The following is an 18,939-nucleotide window of genomic DNA, read 5'->3' as shown; positions in this document are numbered from 1 at the left end:
TCTGGCATGAAGCACTTTAATTCCCGAAAAATACTTAAGTCTTTCTAATATCTTAATCTCAAATTTCATGGTAAGGCATTGACTCAACATTTGCTACTCCCTTTGGGGTCCTTCGCATGTTCCCTATTCTAATGGTTCTCTGTATTATATTTGTTTTGTGCATGCTTTTTCACGTTTCACTTGGTTATATACCCTTAAACACAAATTTGATACCTTTACTGTTTTTTCAGAATTTTAAAGGTGTGGCATAACTTAAATTCAATGCTAAAATTAAAAGCATTCAGACTAATTGGGGAGTGAGTTTCGGTCCTCTAGTTCCTTTCTTACTACTCATGGTATTCTTCGTCGTGTTATTTGTCCACATACACATCACCAAAATGGTGTGGTTGAACGTAAACACAGGCACATAATTGAATATCTTGTGCAATATTATTTCAGCAATTGTTAGTACTGTACACCAACATCCACATACAAAGGAAGACACTTCCTTTCCCAAGGGTATTCCCTGTACACAACCAAAGACTCCATAAAAAGACCCCTAATTCCCCCAAAAGGGTGCACTATATACGGACTTTCTGACAAAATCGATCCCCTGAAATTACTAACATCATAACTACATTTAATTTTAAATTTCCTTTTATAACATACATTCCACTCTCCCTCATTATTTCCCTATGAATCATTATACCAATGTAAGTGGGATAGTTTATAAATGGATAATGAATCTGGAAAAACATTCACATTGTCAAGATTGGCATTTGAATTGAAACCATTACGCATAATCACTTATATTTTAAAAACAAACTCAAATTTGCATTTTTGTTCATATTTTAAGATGATCTTTAACATTCGTGTTTATATTGGTTTGAAGAATATTAACTACATATACTATTTCCTAACTTTGTTCTGTTCTATAACTTTCAATGCTTGTTGCAACCTAGCTTAATGACATTGTTCATATCTTGTTTTGTATTTCTTATCTCCCAACGCGTCCAAAAAACAAGACTTTATGAGAAATTGAAGCAAACCATTTTTTACCCAAATACAAAAGGGAAATCAACAAACTTAAAGTTCAAATTAGAAATTTAAAGGCCATGAGCTACAGAAGGAGATTTACCTTCACAAAGAGCAAGCTTAACTTTCCTTCCTTTGCAATGCTTAAAAGCAAAAAGCTCATATATATCAATCTCAGCTAAAAGAATATCAATGGCCTGGTGTTCCTTCTGCAACATTAAAGTAACAATTGACTCACTTTTAGAGAAATGAGTACAGAAAGAAGGGACATTTACTACATATATTGGATGCCTACATTCCTCTCAACTCAACATCCTTATTCACATCCAATGATATCAAAGTCGACTAACAGTACATAAAATTCCTGTCAACTGGAGAGAAACTTAGAATAGAAGTGTTTATTTCTATCACAATTTGTTTCACATCCTCAATCATTTTGGTTGAACCACGCTTTACTTTTTTTATTTGTTTTCGGTATTGACAAAGAATGAGGTAGAGTCTATCAAGAGTATATAGAATTAACTACAACTCTCTGAAGCTTCATTTCTTCGAAGAACATATGCAATATGCAATATATTGTTAGATCAGACATATTTTACATACATCGCCAAATACAGCAAATTTCTCCTGAATAGCATCTTGCAATCGATCTTCTGCTTCTTCTTCCGAAATTTCTGCAATCAGCAAGAAAACAGATCAAAATAGCCATCAATATAACATGCCATCAAGAGTTAAGCCATGCACAATGAGAAGAATAAATAAGGTTTAACTTTACAAGTCAACATAATATGTCAGAGGTTTCCAGTAATTTTCTTTTTCTTCGTCACTACTAGGAAAACAACCCAAGGTTCATAAAGCAAAGGTACCCCTCATTGAACTACAACCAATATTAACTGCCCACCAAGCCCAACAGTAGGTGTGAGGGCGTTATTTGGAACAAACAGTAAGATTTCCAACAGTGGTATATTTGAACTACACAGTACAAATGGTATCAGCCTTTATATTTACAGGTAAGAGCAATAGTGTCAAATTCTACTTCAAATCACAAACACATTCACAAAAAGAGCTTTCCCAAAGATCCTTTCTACAGTTATAATCAATTGGAATCTGAAGTCCAAGGCTTAAGATGGTACTTGTAGTAGCTTCAGGTAAAGTCATGGATACTAGAGAAGCAGGTTTCAAATTTAGAAAGACTACTAACCTGCAGGTGATTATTTTAGGATTCTAGGTGACATATTGCATTCCAAGTGTTCATTCTAACTAAACTGCAGTTGTTTTGTTTTACATTTAACCAATGGTACATCTTTTATTTCTGGATCTCAAGATTATGCATATACTATAATCTGCCCCACCCAACAAACTCAATGGGACTTACATGAGAACTTGGAGCAGTGAGTCTGTCCCTAAAAAAGGTTAATGAGAATGTCAGCAAGTTGACCCTGTGAAGTTACATGAAGAACTAGAAGAGAGTTGTTGAGCACCTCTTCACAACCAAAGAATATGACAATTCTATGTGTTTAGTTTGGAATCACTTCAGAGAGAAATACGGAAAACATGCTTAAGATATTGTTTTAACACAATAGAGAGATCAACACAATTATAAATTAACCCACACTTCCCCACAGCAACAACCCCTAAAGCTTGCTCTATATAGACTTCCTCCTTCAGAACTCCATGAAAAACAACATTCTTGATATCCAACAGATATAGGGGCCAATGTTGAATAACAGCCATGACAAAGAAGAGTTTATTGGTAAGTTTGAGCATAAGAGAAAATGTATCACCATAGTCAAGACAACATATTTGAGGATATCCTTTGGCAACCAATCTTGCTTTAAGGTGGTTAATTTGACCATTGTGCCCAATTTTAATAACATAAACCTAGTTGCATCCAACTTTCTTCTTTCCAGGTGGAAAAGGATCAAGATCCCAGATAAGGTTCAAGTCAAGAGATAGCATTTCAACAATCACGGTTTGTCACCATCTAGCATGATGAAGTGCTTCATGTACATTCATGTACATTGATGGGGATACTAAGCAGAAAAAGAAAGTAGACAATAGGTGAAAGCTTAGAAAACTATAAATAAGATTAGGATTTTTTATAGAGCATGTGCCTTTTCGAAGAGCTAAGGCTTACTAGAATCATTAGGAGTTTATTACCTACAATTCCGATATGGGTAGATATGAAGGATTTGTAGAAGACTACTATGATACATTGGACCCACCTCTCTTAGGATTTCATATTTATAATCATTTTGGATACATCAGATATAATATGTTAGATATATTGCATTTTATGTTAATTAGGGAAACATAGCGTCTATTGTTTATTAGTGAAACATAGAAATTATTTGATATTAGTAGATATTGTTGACATTGTTTTTAACAATATCTTCTATTTATGATATTTATACATTGTTTTTAACAATATCTTCTATTTATGATATTTATATTTGGTTGCCATATATACTTGTATCACTCTTTATTATAAATATATTCACCCTATGTGTATTTTAGACACAAGGAAAATTAACCCTAAACCTAGTTTTCACTATATTCAATATGGTATCTAGAGCCAAGGTTCCTTGATAACCCCATATACATTTTTTTTTGCCGCCGCACAGCCGCTATCATTTGCACCGTCTCTGCCGCTATTTCCGGCATCTCTACAATCGTTTCCGCCGTCAAAACCACTGTTCAGGTCGACGACCCCCCAATCAGATGGTCCAGATCAAGCAACAACCACGTCGTTGAGATCACCGCCATCGGATGAAGTTATATTGTGACAACCAAGCAGCCCTTCACATTGCCTCCAAACCGATGTTTCATGAGAGAACAAAGTATATAGAAATTTATTGTCATTTTGTTGGAGAGAACTTACTATCCAAGGATCTTATTACTAAGTTTGTCAACTCTAATGAACAACTTGCAGACATTTTAACTAAATCACTAAGGGGGCCTAGAATTCAATTTATAAGTTCCAAGCTTGGAGCATATGATCTATATGCTCTAGCTTGAGGGGAGTGTTGAAATGTAATGTTTTTTTGTTTTTCTATTATTCATGTATGGGAACCCATCTTTAGGGTTAGGGTTGTGCCTTGACTCTCTGTATTATGCCTCTTTGTACTCTATAAAGAGTGGTAAAACTGTAACAGTGACTTAATAATTCACTGTTTTATTTCCCCAAATCTCTTCAAGTATACCAAAGAGGACAGCCTCTTGACGTGACATTGCTTATTGCTTCAGAAATTCAGGAGTAGTTGTGACATGAGTGTAGCCCATGAATCAAAGTTCCAATTTTGGGACCATTGAGCTAGTAAAAAGGTAGTGTAATGGGCTCAAGGACTAGTGGCAAACTGATTGGGACCACAAGGTGAACTAACTACAGTACAGTAAGGTTGGGACAAGTAAAGTTGGGCCCTACAAATTGAATGATTGTCCTAAGCATTTTTAGATTGACCATACTTAGCCTTGATGGTAACACCATACTTCAGGTATGACTGTAATCGTACAAACTTGACATTGAATGTTACATTGACCATCGTGACCTTTCTGACCACCAAAGTGTCCCTGGCAGCTATAGTTATCACCACCAAAGAAATTTTGACATTGAGAGTGATTATCATTATGAGTGAGTAGTGTATAGAATCAACACGATTATTCATTTGCTTACTAGCAACCCTCTTATCAAGGAGCATGCCCTCAATTTTCTGATTGAGCAGGTGATACAAACATTGAAATAGAAGGGCAAATTAAAAAGGCCCAAAAGGTGTACGAGAGGAGAAAATGGAAACCCATTACTTGGGGTCCACAGACACACACTCACTGATTCGGTTGCTGTGAGGAGGGAAGGAGAGATGATCGGGGGAGGGGGGGGGGAGGCTTGTATTTTGGAAGGGGGAACCAAAGGAGGTACAATCTTCACCTTGAAAATTGGTTTTGTCATGTTAAGTTAGACATAAATTCACTTCCTCAGTGTTACCACTAAAATAATTATTTGTTTGCTTACATAATTAAAGACCGCCTAACCGAAGTGGTTGGTCAGTTTCTGTGTCAAAGAAGCATTATCCATGATTTGGTGATTTTCAAGCTCTCAATATGATATTGAGAAAACTATTATACTGAACTTAAACTTAGTACTGAGAGTTCTCTAAATTATAGATGTTATGCTGAACTAACTACAAATAGATTACAACTATATAATTAACTATACAGCTGTCATTGACAGCTATGACAGTTAACACTATATTCTAATACAAAAGTATGATTTAAAGCTGGATAAATTACACACCATCAAACATATCATTACTACCTGAAGCTGAACCAATTGTTTTTTCCACACTTGGTAAACTTGCTTCCGTACGCACACCTTCTCCACCCACAGCAGGTCCCCATGAAAAGGGACCTGCACTTAAATCAATAAATGCCCATCTGGTGCAAAACAATGACAAACGTAAACAAAAAGAAAGGGATGTGTATGAGTGAAAATTTAGCATTTTGTGAAGCAACAGAAATTGAACCTGTCTTTTCCAATCCATGTATCAGTTAGACATTCTGCTTGAAAACCACTGTAGTCTGCAGATTTTAATACTTTTTCTAGATGGAGCTTCAGGTCTTCATACTTCCCTTTTAGTAACTAGAAATGCAGGGTAAAAAAAATGAAAACTTCAGAAAAAAATGTAGCACAAAAATTTTGGTAATTAAATCGGCTTTCCTATGTCAAGAGTTGAGACATATCTGATGAGTATAGACCTGTAAAGCTTTGACCTCAATGATATCAGCTATGTCTTTCCCTTGATACAACCTCCGAAAATTATCGAGTGCATTTAGCCAAATATTATGCCATTCCATCTGCATTTTATTGTTGTACCAAAACAGCAAACATTTAATAATGCTTACACCAAGAATTCCAGAAAAGAGACCAGAGACTCAAATCATTAATGAGCACTGAGCAGCACAGCTACAATAGAAATTCTCCTAGTTACTCTTTGACTTGAAGCAAACAAATATATAATTGGAGAGAATACGAGGATTATGATTTTGCGGTTTAAAAAACATATATATATGTTGTGAGAGGGTTTCTTTCTCCTTTATTAAAATTTTTAACTCCTTGAAATGATCCATTCACGTCCATTCTCCCTATTACCCAATGAGTCAACGGTATTTTAGGTCTCCAAAAAATTCCAAATTTAGATTTTGTTCCCGACTTTCAAAACTTTGGTTTTAGTCCCTATATTTTTTTTTTAAATACACAAAATTTGAAACCAGAATAGAGGAAAAAACAGTTAGCTTTAAGGACTAAGTTCGCTTATTTTAAAAACTACAGGCATGAATGAAATGTTAGTTTTTAGAAGGTGGAAAGAAAAAATAAAAATTCCAAAAAAAATTCAGGTACTCGAAACACTATTAAGCCTTATGTAATTGATCTCCACTAACTAAATGCTCTACCCATCACTTTTAATTCTGTATTAGCTCCTATAAGTTAACTTTTGCGTAACTGATAAAGAGGCCATGATAAATAGTAGTCATGGAGAGGAAGAGGGTAGAAATATCTTGGACATGGGGAAATGCATATTTGGAAGCCAAGTGACACATTAGATGATCTTTTGGAAAGTCAAATTGATAATGTAGAAGGAAATTCTGGTGCAAGAAGTAGGGAAAAGAAAACTAAAATAGAAGGGTTTTTCGGACAACTAGTAGCAAATTTTATATGCACAGGAGATCAATAAAGTAGAATTGCATGATGATTAGTAGTTAGTTTTGTAAGTAAATGGAGTTCAAAATAAGTAGAAAAAGAAACTAAAGCTTGTACCAATTGAATTTGGTATAAGACTATCATAAGGTCATCCAATCATGTATAAGATTTGAATATCACATCATGCAAAATAAAAATTAACGAGCATATATACTTTCCCCATACAAGGAAATGAAAAACTTACAACATCGGCATCCTCGGTTCTTGTCCAAGAAAATTTCATCATGGGATGCTTTACATACAACGGTCGCTGAATCTTAGTAAGAGCTGTAGAGCAATATCAAATAGCTAGTGAGGGATTCTGAGTAAAAGAAATAAGAAATGAAAAGGAACTGCAGACATCAACTGCAGAAGTATATCACAAATAATAAAAATTTGAATAAGTATATAGGAAAGACTTTGCGGTGTCAATTTTACTTGAATTTAGAGATTGCCCAAACCAGTCAGTTCATCTTAGCTGATATGTGTGCATACATATGTTTGTGTGTGTGTGTGTATAAAGATGACTACAACTATATCTCAAAGAGGAAGAGGGTAAAACCTATGTTCGTTTAACCTATGGCTAAGTACACCCGAAAACAGATTTTATAAAAGCTATACAATGAAATAATATAACCTGTTTAAACACTCCTCTCAAACTGAACCATATAAATTTTTATGCACCAAGCTTGGAACATAGAATGTCTGTAAGCAAGTCATCAGCTTTGATGAATCCTGTCCTATGTTCCTTAGACAAAAGGATAATCGATCACATACCAAGAAGATTTTCAGGAATATTTTCTGCCTGAAGAAGCTTCATTTGCAAACTCTTATTCTGCACAATATGGTGGTTGTTAGTGTTGGCATTGACGGCCTTGATTGAGTAGAGAAAAATATTTACCAATTACTTTTTGCTAATAAATAGTTCATAAAGTCTGCAGAATAAAGCCAAACATATTAAGATACATTTTACAAATGAAACAACCAAATCACAATAGCAGTGCACATTCTAAGGAGAAAAGCCAGAATATTTCATATACCTCCTTTAGCAAGTTTATTTCGGGCTCAGATAAACCTCTCCTGAAATATTTTGCAAGAGACACAAGATAAAAAAACATGCAGTTACAAAAGCATTGCCATAACATAGAATGTTGATAGATACGCATAAGCTAGACTTGAACTATGTAAGAAAATATAGAATTATTTTACTGATATCAATCACCATAATTACATTCTCATCATTTCTATTTATAATAACCAAAACTTTTAAGAAAAGAAATAAAAATATCTTGAAATAAATAGGAAGATTATAAAAGTGTTTTTTCATGATTACTGTGGAGATATTAAGAATACTTTTTATCTTAATAATTAGTTATTTACAATGCTCCCTCTCAAGTTGTTAAATGAATATAGATAATTCCCAACTTACCTACAAGATTCTAGAATTCCGGAGGAAGCTCTTTAGTGAAAATGTCTGCCATCTAAAATCCTATAGGGATATTAATTGTAACCGCTAGACCTCTGTCAAGAATATCTATGACTAAGTGTCTGTCAATTTCAATATGATTGGTTCTATCATGTTGGACTAAATTTGAGCAATGCTCATAGTTGACTTATTAGCACACTACAATTGCATAGGCATTTCAACCTATATTTTATGGTCATCAAGTATAATCTTCATCCACAATCCATTTCACACAACTCCAGCAAGGGCTCGAAAGCAAGCTTTTGCAATAGAACAAGATACTCTATCCGTTTTTTTTTTTTTTTGCTTCTCTAGGTCACTATACTTTCTACAAGAAATATATCATACCCACATATAGATTTTCTACCAGTAACAGAATTTGCATAGTCTCATAAGTATATATCAGGATCAAAGTATTTCCAGAAGAATAACCCCCTTCCCGGTCTTGATTGACTTCAAGTACTGAAGAATTATATCAACTACTTACGTGTGTATTTCTCGTAGATAATGCATAAACTGACTTACCACACTAATTGTATAAGCACTATCTAGTCATGTTTGATAAATAAATAAGTTTTCACAGCAATTTTGGTAATTGGTCTGAGCATTTTTCACTTCTAACTATACAATTTTGTTCAATACGAACTCATGAGAAGTCCTAGCTTACATGTTTCTTTAAAGAGATCAAGTACAAATTTTCTTTGGGAGATGAAAATCGCCTTTGTTGAGTAAGCAACCTCTATTCCAAGGAAATATTTTAGTTTTCCAAGGGCTTGGGCAGCCAATTTTTTCTTTAAAGTCAATTTCTATCTTTCACCCCATTCTACAATAATCATGTCATCCACATAGACAATAGTAGTGTAAGTCCTACCTATATCAGTAATAGAGAATCAACATAATCAGTCGTGTGACTGTTTAAACATTTGTACTGTATATTAATTGTATCATACATTATTCAGTTCTGCTGGTCATAACTTATAGAAAAACAAAGAGAACTTACATGGTAGTTATGAGCAATTACAAATGGTTACAAAACAGAGTAACCAAAACAATTGTAGCACCAAAACAATTGGTTACAAAAGCTTTATGACAAAACAATTTGCAGGTCGATTGTGAGCCCACCACGGAGATCAGGTTGGAACCCAAAACAACTGCAGCACCAAAGGTGGATTTGCAGTCATCAATATTGGAGGCCCAGTGAGAGGTGGATTTGCTTTATTGACATTATTTGTAATAGTGCTTAACATAGACAAAGGTGTGGAAGAATAGTCAAGAGACTTAGAGGATGACAACAGCTAAAAGAAATGACTATCAAGCTAAAGATTATTGAATGAATAAAGTCCATTAACACCAACAAATCCTTGAAGAAGAACCTTATTTCTCCTCTGAGATTTGACAAGACTTTTATCAAATTGAAAATTAAAGAAAATTGACTAACACTTAGTAGTTTTAGTAACAGAAGGGGCATGTAATGTAACAAATTGTTTAGCTTAAGAATAACATGTGAATCATAAGGTGACACAAAAAGAAGTTAACCAACACCATAAATACTTAAGTCGGCACCATTTCAAACAAAAGTTTCATCTAGACCATAAAAATGTTAAAGTTGTTTAATATTTTGTGGTTCTCCAATAACATGAAAGCTTGCACCAGGATTTGGTATCCAAGAGGCATTGCCATTTCCCTGACAATTAAACTTCATCAGTGTTAGAATAATTGTTAAATTTATGAATGTTAAAGTAATTATTAAGTCTAAAGTACGGAGTAGTGTGTTGGGAACTACTTTCAGATGCACCTAAAAGTCTAGTGCACTCTATGAGTTGTACCTAGGAATCTAGGGTAGTCTTTGGTCTTTCATCTTCCATTTTATAACTTTCTATCATTATAAATAGAAGATCACAAGAGGGGTCCCTTAAGCCCTCCAAGTTTATATTATCTTTTTATTCTCAACTTGGTATCAATGCAGGTGGTCTGAGTTTCTCTCGGTATTGTCGTTGTTGCTGGCCGGCACCAAGTGGCTAACTCTCATCCATGTACCGCCACACGTTCAACATCTATCAGTCGCTGCTAGGCGCGTGACGTGCACGCGCTGCCTTCTGCTAACTGGAACTCCATCGCACTGCTATTGCCAATCTCTCCAGACCTTACTGCCTTCATTTTGACCCTCAAAGTTTTGTTCAACATGGTTCAAAATCGCCCTAGGGCCACCATTGTTTTCACACATTCTCACTGGTTTCTTGCTGTTTTAATCAAATAATGGCTATTTCATTCTTTGTAAGCCCCTACATTAGTTATGAGCCCCTACATTAGTTATGAGCCAGACAAAGAATTTCACAACCAAAGTTATAGGTTGAAGGTTTCTCACGGCATGAGGGGGAGTCTATTTCAGGTCTATTCCAGTGATTTGGGAAATTTGTCAAGCCTGCAAGGAATAGCTTATTTGTCTCAATCATTTTTAGTGGTTCAATTCCAACCAGCTACTATTCATCTTCTGTTGGAATTTCACCTATCATGTCATTCCTCTTCCGCATGTAGTTTATATCTTGTCCTATTATGTAAAAGTATCGTCTATTTGTCCTTGTCCACGTCATTCAAGAATGGCAATCTAGTCTGTCATAGTTTGTCGTTGTCAACCACTATTGGCCACCATCCAATGTTCATGGTAATCTTATTCGGCCTAAGTTTATCGTTGTTTGCCACTGTTGGCTGCTATATGTCGTTGATGGCAATCTTCTTGGACTGATTCATCCTAATTGAAGTTGTGGTTGTGCACCACCATCTAATATTGTTCTCCATAGTTGTTGTTAGTTGTTCATCGACATCTATCTGTTGGCCGTTGTCATATGGCAGTGCAGTAACCTTCTTTGTCACTGGAACATCTCCAAATATTTTGTCAAATCTAGATGTCTACTTTGCAATTTGTGCTCAAATTGTCTCTACCAATGGAGTTATTTGGACTTAATTGTGCTTCTGATTTTGATAGCACACTCTTGATGTCCATTATAATCAGTCATCCAATTCCTTTAGTTGTTGGTTGTGTCAAAGTGCATCTTGTTCTAAGTCAAGGTTCTAAAGAAAAGATGTTATTTAGAGTTTGTTGGATCAAATGACCAACTTACATGTGTTGACCAAGTTCTTAAGGAGCTCTCGGATTGAGTTTATCTATTCCAAACTCATACAATATGTATGCTCCAGCTTGAGGGAGAGTGTAAGAATAATTGTTAGAGTAACTATTAAGTCTAAAGTAGGGAGTCATGTGTTGGGAACTACTTCCAGTTGTACCTATGTGTTTAGTTCACTCTATGAGTTGTACCTAGGAATCTAGGGTAGTCTTTTGGTCTTTCATCTTCCATTGAAACAGTTTCTATCATTATAAATAGAAGATCACAAGAAGAGTCTCTTTCCAAGTTTATATTATCTTTTTATTCTCAACTACCAGCACTACACTAGGTCGAACATTGTTGTTGGGCTTATTATTAGGATTTACCCAACTATTAGATGTTTAATATGAACAAGCCGAATAAGGAATGTAATGTTATGTAACAAGATCAATGAACTACAGTGATTCATGAGGCTGATAAGAAATTAAAGATATGAAATGCGAAACATTGGGCTGTTTCCAAACTTGAGACATATTTAACATTGAAAATTGGAAAATTTGTCACCACAACTTCTACCAGAATTTCCACCACGAGAAGAAACTCCAATACACGAGCCTCATTAAGTTTCACAATAATTGTCATTGGAAAGAAAGACGTTAGAAAGTGAAATTCAATGAATCAAAAGCAGAGAGAACAATTCACCATCTTCAAAGTGTAATTCACTCTAGGAAAATAGAATTCACCAAAGCAAAACTAGAGAGAAAAATTGAAAATAATAAACCACGAAAACAGAGACAACAACGATGGAGATACTAGCTGAATCATGAAGAACACATTGAAAAAACTTTAGAGAAGAAGATGGATCGTCGAAAAAAGTGCTCTATATACCATCTTAAATGAATTAAATTGAATAACGAAACAAAGAAATTGAATTGAAAATCAATTGAAATGTTATAATTTCATCACACACTGACAATTGTACTGACTTAACTCACTGATAAAACTAAACAGTTGTACAAATTGACTTATATCTACTGTATAAACTATACAACACAAACTGACTTATTTCTACTAACATTGGAAAACACAAAAACAAAGAGATAATAAAGATTCGACCCTTATCGCTTTGATTCGTAACAAAAAGGACATGTTTGGCAACAAAACCAAATCATTAAAAATCTTTAAAAAACAACATAAAAATATGTTCAAATAAATAAGATATTATGGAGATATTTTTTCTTAATTACTATGGAGATATTCAAAATATTTTTATTCTAATAATATGCTATTACAACAAATAGTTATGATAGCAAATCATGTTGATCATCCTTTATAAGAAAATTGGGACCTTTGGGAAAAGGGCGGTGTAGATGGCTAAAATACGGCAAGTTCGGCCTTGTATCCAAGGGACAAATCACTTATTTTCTCTTTAAAGATATCAGGTTTCTACCATGTTTATACTTTGATTAGCATTTACAGTATACAACAAAATAGGACTCAAAAAATACATCGATAAAGAGGAAAAAAAAGAAAAACAACTATATTTTGGCAAAATTACAATTATAAAATTTCATACTTATTATAATGATATCCCAAATATTTTACAGAATCTAATTTAATATAAATGTCATTAACTGGACAAGTTGCTACCATAAAGTCACAATCAAAGGAATAGTAACTGCACTATGAGATAGCAATGCTCTATGGTAGTAATGTGCATACTGGTAACGTCATTGTAAAAGGTTGCAACGCCACATGATTCACATTGAGATGTTACATAGATTCCACTAAATCATAGATCACTTAAATGGTGTTTTCTTACTTCTTGACCTAGTGATTGGTGATTTCAGTGAACGTTGTTGGCATTGCATTTTTATTTCATCTCAATGTGCATTGCCACAATGGACCTGAAGAAGACCCGATTTGTCAGTCATAAAGCAACTGAACCTAGCTTAATGATCAATGAATTGAGCCAATGTGCTCCTTCTACATATTATGTGACCTATGTAAAAGCTCCCTAGCAAATCAATGGTATCCTATACCCTCAACTATAACTGTCAACTATAAAAAAAAGTGAGATGTTTTGTCAAAGAGTTGCTTTAACGATGGTCACCCGTGGCGTACCTTAGTTGTGGTTTCTTTTAGGCTACCTTAATTGCAGTCTCAATCATTATAGTATTCTCACATCAACAAGAAATATGATTAAAATAGATATCATAAAGCTCACCTTACAAGCCAGTCTTTTGAACTGAGTTAGGCTTTTAATCTTACCAAGATACCATAATTTGAATTGAGATAGGCTTTTAATCTTACCAAGATACCATAGTCTACCTTAAATCCAAATTTAAGACACCTGGAATTGCCTTGGACATTAAGGAAAGTGTTGGAAAGTTGTCTTAATCCTATGTCAACTAGAGATATGTCTAAAAATAGAACCTTCGACAGGCCACACCTTACAAGGAATTTTGTGATCGAGTTAAACTCTAATTTTAAATTCTAGGAATTCCCATTTGAGCATTCCCTTTAAACAGATCAAATTCATTTTCTCTCTCCGAAATAATTTCCCTCCTTCACACAGTAAATAAAAACTACTTTGGTCTTTGATTTGGGCCTACAAACTCATTAGTTTGGGCTGTGTATAATTCCAAGATTCTCTACAAAAGAGGTAACATTGATGGATTTGATATATATAATATATAATAAATAAAAAATGACAACATTCTACAAATACGCACCGATACCCATATTTAGATTTCCGCTCATCACGCTTGGGATTTAAAATAAAAATATTGTATGCATTATCAAGCTGAAGGTATTCAACTAGGCTAGATAAAAGGCCATCCAACATGTCCACATCTACTTGCCAACTACCACCATTGTTGTCCCTGCAATAAAGAAATTAGAAGAATAAGAGAAAGCAAGAAATTCAAAAGACAAACCAAATGAAGCCACATTATGTTCCTAAAGTAATATTTGTCTTCACTTCTTTACAGCATCATAGCTACTTTGATGTTAAAATTAAAAGAGCTTTATATTTAAAGTCCTTGTGATCCCTTAAAGTGTTGTATTAATTTAGTCCCTAAGAGTACAAAAAGACGTATTGAGTCTTTGAATGTGTATTAAGTGTGACAATCATGTCTGGTTAAATTATGTGAGACTATTGTTATTAACTTGTAACATTTAAGGACAAATTTGACACTAGGGATCAATTTGTATTCATTTAGGGGCCAAATCAAATTTTTTTATCTTGTAAACACTAAATAGTCACTGGTTTATATATCAAAGGATAAAATTGTTCATTTATCATTCAATAATTCTATAGATCATTAAGCTTGAAACCTACTTTCAAGTTAAAAGTTCTTAGGTAGAGTATTCTTGAAAAAAATGGAGTAGATGCCTTTTGCCCTTAAAACTAGATTTGTAAAAGTTTTTGTTTCAAAGTTTCTATTTAAGAAAGGCTGAACTTTTAAAAGTTGTTTTTCTTAAACCACTACTTTGCCTAGATTTACTTGTCAAGAGAAAAGAAACTCAAATTAATTGGCTCCATCCCTACCTATGCATGGAGAGGGGAGAAACACAATTGTCATAATTATGAAAATAAGGAGCAAATCCTATCTAATTAGGAATATCTAAATTAAATATGAATTATTAGAAACATTTTTATTTTTCCCTTATCACATCTTTGCTATTAGAGGATATCAAATCGCCACTATTTATTAGATGATTCCTTATCGCAATATAAATAAAGCACGTGTTCTCAATATAAACATCAACCCAATGTCTCTATCTTCCTCTAGCTTAACATGGAATATAGAGCCTTTCTAAAAAATGTGTTGGCCTAGTAAACCCAAGGTCTTTAGCGGATTTCTTCTGTAAATTTTTAACACAATTATTTTAATTTTACTTATTTTGTAACCTTCATTGATGAATTCTCTTGATGCAGTTGGGTTTATCTAAAGAAAGCCATATCTGAACTTCTAAACACATTTATTTCTTTCTTCAATGAAATTAAGAATCAATTTGGGAAGATAATCAAACTTCTTAGAAGTGACAATGCTGAGAACTATTTTCTGCTACATTTTCTTCGCTCCTATATTCAGACGGAATTTAACAACATCAATTAACATGTCCTCACACTCCACAACAAAACTGGTATAATAGAGAGGAAGACTATACATCTAATTGAAAGAGCCTCTCTCTCATGTTGAATACTTATGTTCATGTTCATCATTAGAGATATGCAATTCCCTTAGGATGTTTTCTTCTCTTGAAAACAAAGTTCCTCACTTTATAACTTTTCCAAATTACCCTCTATCTCATGTTTCTCCATGTGTGATTAGGTGTACTTGTTTTGTTCACAATGTCTCTTTGGATCTTCACAAGCTTTTGCAAAGGCTATTAAGTGTGTGTTTTTAGGCTATTATCACTTTAAAAAGTGTATAAAAGTCATTTTCTGTCAACAAAAACGTATTATTTCGATTGATATTACCTTCTTTGAGGACACACCTTTTCTTGTCCTCAATCAAACATTCTTCATTTGTTCAACAGGTCCTTCCTATACCATCTTGTGATGTCCATTGATTATTCCTACTTCCTCTCAAAGTCCAACTCAAAGAGCAAATGACATTCTTTCACCACCTCTTCTCAAAGATCTTCCACCACCAAATTCTCATACCATTGATCCTTCGTCCTCCTTGTCTTCTCTTGACAATGATCATGTTTATCCTATTACACTATGAAAAGGTATTAGATCTACTCTAGTGTTATCGAAAGACAGGGGTGGCCATGCAGGCCGGCCCATAAGCCCGCAAACATCACCACGGAGCAGACTAAGATTTTGAGCCTACAAACCGGTTGATCCCCTCACCACGTCTTCTTTCTCTACCGGCAACAAAGCACATCTTCTCCAAGAAGGTATCATCATCTTCTTTTCATCCTAACATCTTTTTTTAACTTAGAATTATTTTAGAGATATCAGCTATGTGTTTCTGAAGTACTATGCGTTAAATTCAGTTACATTGAACTTAAAATTTGTCTCAAGATGCTTGTCTCTGGCCATTGCAATTTTTAATTTCTCTATATTGTCTAGTTTCATTGTTTGTTTTATTTATAAATATATTTTTAATTTGTAATCATGATCTTAATTTCGTATTTAGAATGGATGAGGCGGATATAAACGTACCCCTTTGTCAAAATGAAATTGAAAAAACAATCTGAAACAAAAAAAAAAAATAGGAAAAATATGGCTACCACATGATTGTTGGAGGTATTTTACAAAGATTGGGTGGGTAAGGATGGAAAAGAAAGAACAAAGTGCAATAGTTGCAACCAAATAATTGTGTGGTGGAAGAAAATATAGTACTTCTCATTTGAATTGGCATACTATGAAATGCGATGAAAGCAAACCTGAAGATATTGGTCAAATGATATTAGATAAGCAGGGAAAGTTGAAGGGAAGAAAATAGATCAAGTAGTACATTGTGAATTGTTGTGTAATCTAATTGTTAGGCACAATTTGCCTTATAAATTTGTTAAGTATCCTGAACTTAGGAATTGGAGAAGCTACTTGTGTTTTAATGCAATTATAGTTTCTAGAAACACTATTAAGCCTGATATTGGGAGAATGTATATGAAAGAAAAGATACTTAAGAATCTGCTGGTATCCATTCCTAGTAGGATTTGCTTAACTTATAATTTATGGACATCTATTAACACTGAGGGTTTCATATCTTTGACTGCCCATTTTGTTGACTTGAATTGGAAATTACATAGAAAACTTCTCAACTTGCTTCACACAAATGTGTTATTTTAGGGTTTACAAGGTCACAAAAAGAATATAAGTGTTTCTCTCCTTCTCTTAACCGCTATTTTGTTTTTGCAGATATCACCTTCAATGAGTCTTCTTATTACTTTAAAAGTCATTCTCCTTCCACTAAGTCTCCATCTAATACATTCTATATTCCTAGTACTGCCAATATTCCTACAATTTGTGATCCTCCAAGTGTGTCTTGCCCGCTGTCAATTTCTTCTCCCCCACCACTTCAAGTTTATAGTCGCTGGCATTATTCTCATCAACCACCGAGTGACTCAACTCAAGTGTTAACTACTTTGTCTCCTCTGGCTCCGACAACTGAATCTATTCCGACACCTAAGTCTGACCTTCCACCAAGTGACCTTCCGAAAACGTATACATTCTGCAAGTAATCCCTCTCCCCAATATATTGCTTTAAGTTATCATAGATTGTCTTCACCTTTTTATACCTGTTTTTCCCGTTTATTTCTTTTGTGACCATTCCAAAATTTGTTCACAATGCCTTACCTCATCCTGGTTAGCGTCAAGTCATGCTAGATGTACTCTAGCATGGTAGTCAAAATCGAGATCCTATTCAAGATCAGAAAGGAAAATATAAATCGTAAATCGGAAGATCGTAACACGGATCATAAGTACCTACAAATTTTATTGTCACTCAAAATTCACAAGTAAATTTTATAAAATATTTTTTTAATTTTTAAGCAGCAGATTCTTTAATTTTAATAAAATATTTTCTTAATTTTAAGGCGCAGATTTTTTAATCCTAATAAAATATTCTTTTAATCTTTAAAGAGCAGATTTTTTAATCCTGATACAACATTTTCTTAATTTTAAGGAGCAGATTTTTTAATTCTAATAAAATATTTTCTAAATCTTTTTGAAGAGTAGATTTTTTAATTTAATAAGAGGAGGGAAATAATGGAGTTATTATCCCGCTGTTTTATTTTTGTAACGTTACATGTCACTATGTCACTGTTTCTAATGTAAGAGATTTATTTTTGTAACGTTAGATGTCACTATTTCTAATGTAAGAGAGAGGGAGATAGTAACTTTTTTAACAAATGTTACTTTTACCTGCATATGTGATTTTACGGTGCAAGTTTTTACTTTTAAGAAACACTGGGCTTTGAAAGTTTAAAAGATTAGGTTAGAAATTTAGGGTTTTTAGAAAACATATTTGTTTCATTGATGTTGCCGCTGTGAGATGCAAAGCTGGTGCTGTTGCATGATGCGAAACTGTTGCGAGATGCAAAAGTCGTCGTCGATGTTGCCGCGAGACTCAATGTTGCTGATAGAGGCGCTGCCGCTACAGTTGTCACTGTCGCCACAAGGTCTGCTAATCGCTTCCAAACAATGAGGAAAAAATGAACAGACCTTGTGGCGGCAGTGACAATTGCAGCGACAGCGCCCTCTATCTGCAGCGTCGAGTCTCACGGCAAAATCGACGGCGACTTTCGCATCTCGGAGCATCAGCTTCGCATCTCGCAACAGCAGCACCAACTTCGCATCTCGCAACAACAACAGCACCAGCTTCGCATCTCGCAGCGACGGCAGCACTAGCTTCGCATCTCACAGCGACAACATCAATGAAACATACATGTTTTCTAAAAGCCCTAAATTTCTAACCTAATCTTTTAAACTTTCAAAGCGCAATTTTAAAAGACCAGTGTTTCTGAAAAGTAAAAACTTGCACCATAAAACCACAACTACAAGTAAAAGTAACTTTTTTAAAAAAGTTACTATCTCCCTCTCTCTTGCATTAGAGTGACATCTAACGTTACAAAAATAAAACAGCGGGATAATAACTCCATTA

At 34.3% G+C, this 18,939-nt stretch overlaps 1 protein-coding gene across 2 annotated transcripts in view; it reads right to left on the bottom strand.

The window, feature by feature from the left end:
- Window positions 1-18,939, bottom strand: part of LOC114181358 — a 34,625-nt gene that overhangs the window by 10,543 nt on the left and 5,143 nt on the right. For both annotated transcript variants that reach the window (XM_028067783.1, XM_028067784.1), the window contains 9 exons: window positions 14,050-14,199; window positions 7,789-7,828; window positions 7,526-7,583; window positions 6,954-7,036; window positions 5,767-5,865; window positions 5,535-5,650; window positions 5,327-5,445; window positions 1,618-1,688; window positions 1,118-1,223 (listed from right to left, as the gene is read on the bottom strand). In XM_028067783.1, the coding sequence (XP_027923584.1) occupies window positions 1,118-1,223; window positions 1,618-1,688; window positions 5,327-5,445; window positions 5,535-5,650; window positions 5,767-5,865; window positions 6,954-7,036; window positions 7,526-7,583; window positions 7,789-7,828; window positions 14,050-14,199 (842 nt within the window). The remainder of the gene's footprint in view (window positions 1-1,117; window positions 1,224-1,617; window positions 1,689-5,326; window positions 5,446-5,534; window positions 5,651-5,766; window positions 5,866-6,953; window positions 7,037-7,525; window positions 7,584-7,788; window positions 7,829-14,049; window positions 14,200-18,939) is intronic.

The sequence above is a fragment of the Vigna unguiculata genome, chromosome 4, assembly GCF_004118075.2.
Source record: "Vigna unguiculata cultivar IT97K-499-35 chromosome 4, ASM411807v1, whole genome shotgun sequence".
Classification (NCBI taxonomy): domain Eukaryota; kingdom Viridiplantae; phylum Streptophyta; class Magnoliopsida; order Fabales; family Fabaceae; genus Vigna; species Vigna unguiculata.
The sequence above is the reverse complement of the archived record's forward strand: the minus strand, read 5'-3'. Positions and strand labels throughout refer to the sequence as shown.